Below are 3,124 nucleotides of genomic sequence, written 5' to 3'. Positions count from 1 at the left end.
TTTTTTTTTTTTTTTGCTCTGGGCATGTAGGACCATGAACCAAAATGTGATAATAGAATAAATTTTAATAAGATATCACTCTTTTTAAAAAATCTTTTCAAGTTAACACTGAACTGCAGAAAACTCTGGTTCTGAGCGTCTGGGTCTTAGAGCCGACGGATTCCGGCGCTCCTCGCCCTGATTGGTGCCAACTCCACACAGCTGCCGGGTTATTGGTCCGAAGTTCCCGGAGGGGGCGTGGCCGGAGGAAAGTAAAAACTTGCTTTCAGCAAGAAGACTTTTGAAACTTTTCCCAATCCCTAAAAGGGACTTTGCCTCTTTTTCCGGGCTCGGCAGGGCAGCCACTCTGGACCCCGGCTCGCTGACCCTCAGGGCTGCTTCTTTGCTGGGGGGCTAGGAGAGCCGCCTTCCCCCTCCTGGCGCGGAGAGAGCGGCCGGCCTCGGTCCACTGCGCGCGTGGCGTCTCCACTGCGTCCCCGGCCGCCAGCTCCGGCTGCCACCAGCCGGTCCCGAGAGCAAGCGAGCGAGCAGGGGCCGGCGCTGCGCTCGCCGGGGCGCGCCCTCCAGGATGCCGATCCGCCCGGTCCGCTGACAACGACCGTCCCTTCTCCGCGCGCAGGCGGGCGCCGAGTGCCGGCGCCTCCCCCACCTCGCCCCCAAGGCTTCCCGGCGCCCGGGGCTCCCCCCGCCGGCTCCCTTCCTCTCGCTCTCTCGCTCCCTCGCTCTCTCGCACTCTCTCGCTCTCGCAGGGCCTTCCTCGCGGTGCGTGCGCGCAGGCGGCGGCGAGCCGTCTCGGACGCAGCATGCAGGCGCGCTACTCTGTGTCCGACCCCAACGCCCTGGGAGTGGTGCCCTACTTGAGCGAGCAAAATTACTACCGGGCGGCGGGCAGCTACGGCGGCATGGCCAGCCCCATGGGCGTCTACTCCGGCCACCCGGAGCAGTACGGCGCGGGCATGGGCCGCTCCTACGCGCCCTACCACCACCACCAGCCCGCGGCGCCCAAGGACCTCGTAAAGCCGCCCTACAGCTACATCGCGCTCATAACCATGGCGATCCAGAACGCGCCCGAGAAGAAGATCACCCTGAACGGCATCTACCAGTTCATCATGGACCGTTTCCCCTTCTACCGGGAGAACAAGCAGGGCTGGCAGAACAGTATCCGCCACAACCTCTCGCTCAACGAATGCTTTGTCAAGGTGCCCCGCGACGACAAGAAACCTGGCAAAGGCAGCTACTGGACGCTGGACCCGGACTCCTACAACATGTTCGAGAACGGCAGCTTCCTGCGGCGCCGCCGGCGCTTCAAGAAAAAGGACGTGCCCAAAGAGAAGGAGGAGCGGGCCCACCTCAAGGAGCCGCCCCCGGCGGCGGCCAAGGGCGCCCCGGCCGGGCCCCCTCTAGCGGACGCCCCCAAGGAGGTCGAGAAGAAGGTGGTGATCAAGAGCGAGGCGGCGTCTCCGGCGCTGCCGGTCATCACCAAGGTGGAGACGCTGAGCCCCGAGAGCGCGCTGCAGGGCAGCCCGCGCAGCACGGCCTCCACGCCCGCCGGCTCCCCCGACGGCTCGCTGCCCGAGCACCACGCTGGCGCGCCCAACGGGCTGCCGGGCTTCAGCGTGGAGAACATCATGACTCTGAGAACGTCGCCGCCGGGCGGCGAGCTGAGCCCCGCGTCCGGGCGCGCGGGCCTGGTGGTGCCGCCGCTGGCTCTGTCCTACGCCACCGCGCCGCCCGCCGCCTACGGCCAGCCGTGCGCGCAGGGCCTAGAGGCTGGGGGCGCCGGGGGCTACCAGTGCAGCATGCGCGCCATGAGCCTGTACACCGGTGCCGAGCGGCCCGCGCACATGTGCGTCCCGCCCGCGCTAGACGAGGCCCTCTCGGACCACCAGAGCGGCCCCACGTCGCCCCTGAGCGCCCTCAACCTCGCCGCCGGCCAGGAGGGCGCGCTCGCCGCCGCGGGCCACCACCACCAGCATCATGGCCACCACCACCCGCAGGCGCCGCCGCACCCGCCGGCTCCCCAGCCCCAGCCGGCGCCACAGCCCGGGGCCGCTGCGGCCCAGGCGGCCTCCTGGTATCTCAACCACAGCGGGGACCTGAACCACCTCCCGGGCCACACGTTCGCGGCCCAGCAGCAGACTTTCCCCAACGTCCGGGAGATGTTCAATTCCCACCGGCTGGGGATGGAGAACTCGACCCTCGGGGAACCGCAGGTGAGCACCAACGCGAGCTGTCAGCTGCCCTACAGATCCACGCCGTCTCTCTACCGCCACGCCGCCCCCTATTCCTATGACTGCACGAAATACTGACCCGCCTGGCCCGCTCCGGCTTCGCCTCCCACACCCCGACCTCTCAGACAGTTCAGGCTGCAGAGACGCAAAAAGAACCAAAACATGCCCACCAGCTTTTTCTCAGACCCCGGAGCAGAGAGAGCACGCGCCAGCCTCAGCCCTCCGTGAAGCTGCAGGTAACTTTAATTCGCTGCCCCGTTTCTGAGATCCTAAGAAGCTCCCCCGTGAAGGGACGCAGCCCAGCGAAATGAATATTGATTTTAAACCCCCCTCCCATACCAGGATGGTTGTGCTCACTGCTCCAGCTGGGGTTTCAAAAAATTAAGTTACGGACCAAATCCCATAGCGACCCAGTAATGACTCTCTGTAGAGACTCCCATAGGTCTATGGGGGCTTCTACAGATTACGTTTGTGCTGTGTGTAATTTTAAATTTCTCTAACCATGCTGTACAAATGTGTGGATTTGTAATCAGGCTATTTTGTTGTTGTTGTTCAGAGCCATTAATATAATATTTAAAGTTGAGTTCACTGGATAATTTTTCATCTTGCCCAACCGTTTCTAACTGCCAAAATGAAAATTCAAGAAACCTATGTGGGGTTTTTACCCCCTGTACACTTACGAGATACAATTCTTTTCCCGGTGGTAGGTCTTTTACAAAGCAAGGAAATAATTTATTTTTTGTTGTTGTTGGCGGATAAAGAAGTCAAGTATCTGATACTTTTATTTACAAAGCGTGATGGTTTTGTATAGTAGATCCCTCCCCAAGCATTCCTAAAAGAAAAAAAAAACTTTAAAAATTTAACTTCACCTGTGTTTGTCTTATGTGGTCTTA

General features: G+C 61.1%; 1 protein-coding gene across 1 annotated transcript; it reads left to right on the top strand.

Moving 5' to 3' along the window:
* Positions 1 to 727: 727 nt before the first annotated feature.
* Positions 728 to 3,105, top strand: LOC121103362 (forkhead box protein C2). Its single transcript, XM_040633008.1, has one exon. It carries the CDS (start codon positions 804 to 806, stop codon positions 2,307 to 2,309), a length of 1,506 nt encoding a protein of 501 aa, XP_040488942.1. The 5' UTR covers positions 728 to 803; the 3' UTR covers positions 2,310 to 3,105.
* The last annotated feature ends 19 nt before the right edge of the window (positions 3,106 to 3,124 follow it).

The sequence above is a fragment of the Ursus maritimus genome, unplaced genomic scaffold (assembly GCF_017311325.1).
Source record: "Ursus maritimus isolate PB19 unplaced genomic scaffold, ASM1731132v1 scaffold_19, whole genome shotgun sequence".
NCBI lineage: Eukaryota > Metazoa > Chordata > Mammalia > Carnivora > Ursidae > Ursus > Ursus maritimus.
Note: the sequence above shows the minus strand (reverse complement) of the source record. Positions and strands in the feature narration are given on the sequence as shown.